This window comes from Laetiporus sulphureus (genome assembly GCF_001632365.1).
Source record: "Laetiporus sulphureus 93-53 unplaced genomic scaffold LAESUscaffold_59, whole genome shotgun sequence".
Classification (NCBI taxonomy): Eukaryota; Fungi; Basidiomycota; class Agaricomycetes; order Polyporales; family Laetiporaceae; genus Laetiporus; species Laetiporus sulphureus.
In genome coordinates, this window is record NW_024468568.1 from 193,874 (window position 1) to 194,662 (window position 789).

Consider the following 789-nt stretch of genomic DNA (forward strand, 5'->3'; position numbering starts at 1 on the left):
GAAGATTATTTGGGCTATTCTATCTCCCGGCTTGACCGAAAATACGAAATCTGTTGTGTTGATCAATACGACTTTGAGTTCTCCAGTGTAATCTGGATCGACGACTCCTGCGCCCACGTCAATTCCTCGTGCAGCAAGTCCGCTGTGTGGAGCTATTCGTGTATAGGTATGTTTGGAAGGGTCAATCATGACTCCCATTCCTACCACAGCTCGTGAATGCGGGGGGATTTCATGCGTTTCTGCTGCATAAATATCCCATCCTGCTGCTTCATTTGAGGATTTTTTCAGTGATTTGGCGAGATCTGTCATTTTATGATATAGGAAGAACTCGTCTGGATGGTCGGACATATTGATTCGGTGTGTGGAGATCGGTGCAACTTCATATGAGGATAATTCGAAGCGTTTTCCACCAAAAGTGACGACCCTGATTGGTGCTTTGGCTGCATCTGGGTGTTGCTGGTGGAATTCGTGAAGAAGTTCATCGGCGTTGGTAAGATTTGTTCGGGGTTCCCATGTATCGTCGGAATGGTCATAGCCTTTCTATTTGACGAGGTATTGGACTCTTCCCCTTACAACCTTCGAATCTAGTATTTCCTCAACTTTGAATTCTGGTTCTCCTTCGATTTCTATGGCTGGGGGCTTTGGGGGTTCGTGGTTCACGACCGTGTCTTGATGGTACATGATCAACTTGCTAGCATGGAAGACTGGGTGGACCTTCATTTGCTTAGGCAGTTCCAGTTTAAATGTGACTGGGCCTAGCTTCTGAAGTACTTTGTAAGGTCCGAAGTT

The 789-nt window shown here is 46.1% G+C and overlaps 1 protein-coding gene across 1 annotated transcript; it reads right to left on the bottom strand.

The window, feature by feature from the left end:
- Nucleotides 1-5: 5 nt before the first annotated feature.
- LAESUDRAFT_763687 (dUTPase-like protein) lies at nt 6-681 on the bottom strand (the record flags this gene model as incomplete). Its single annotated transcript, XM_040913315.1, has 3 exons — nt 6-14; nt 70-540; nt 601-681. 3 exons carry the CDS (start codon nt 679-681, stop codon nt 6-8), a joined length of 561 nt encoding a protein of 186 aa, XP_040759303.1.
- Nucleotides 682-789: the final 108 nt, after the last annotated feature.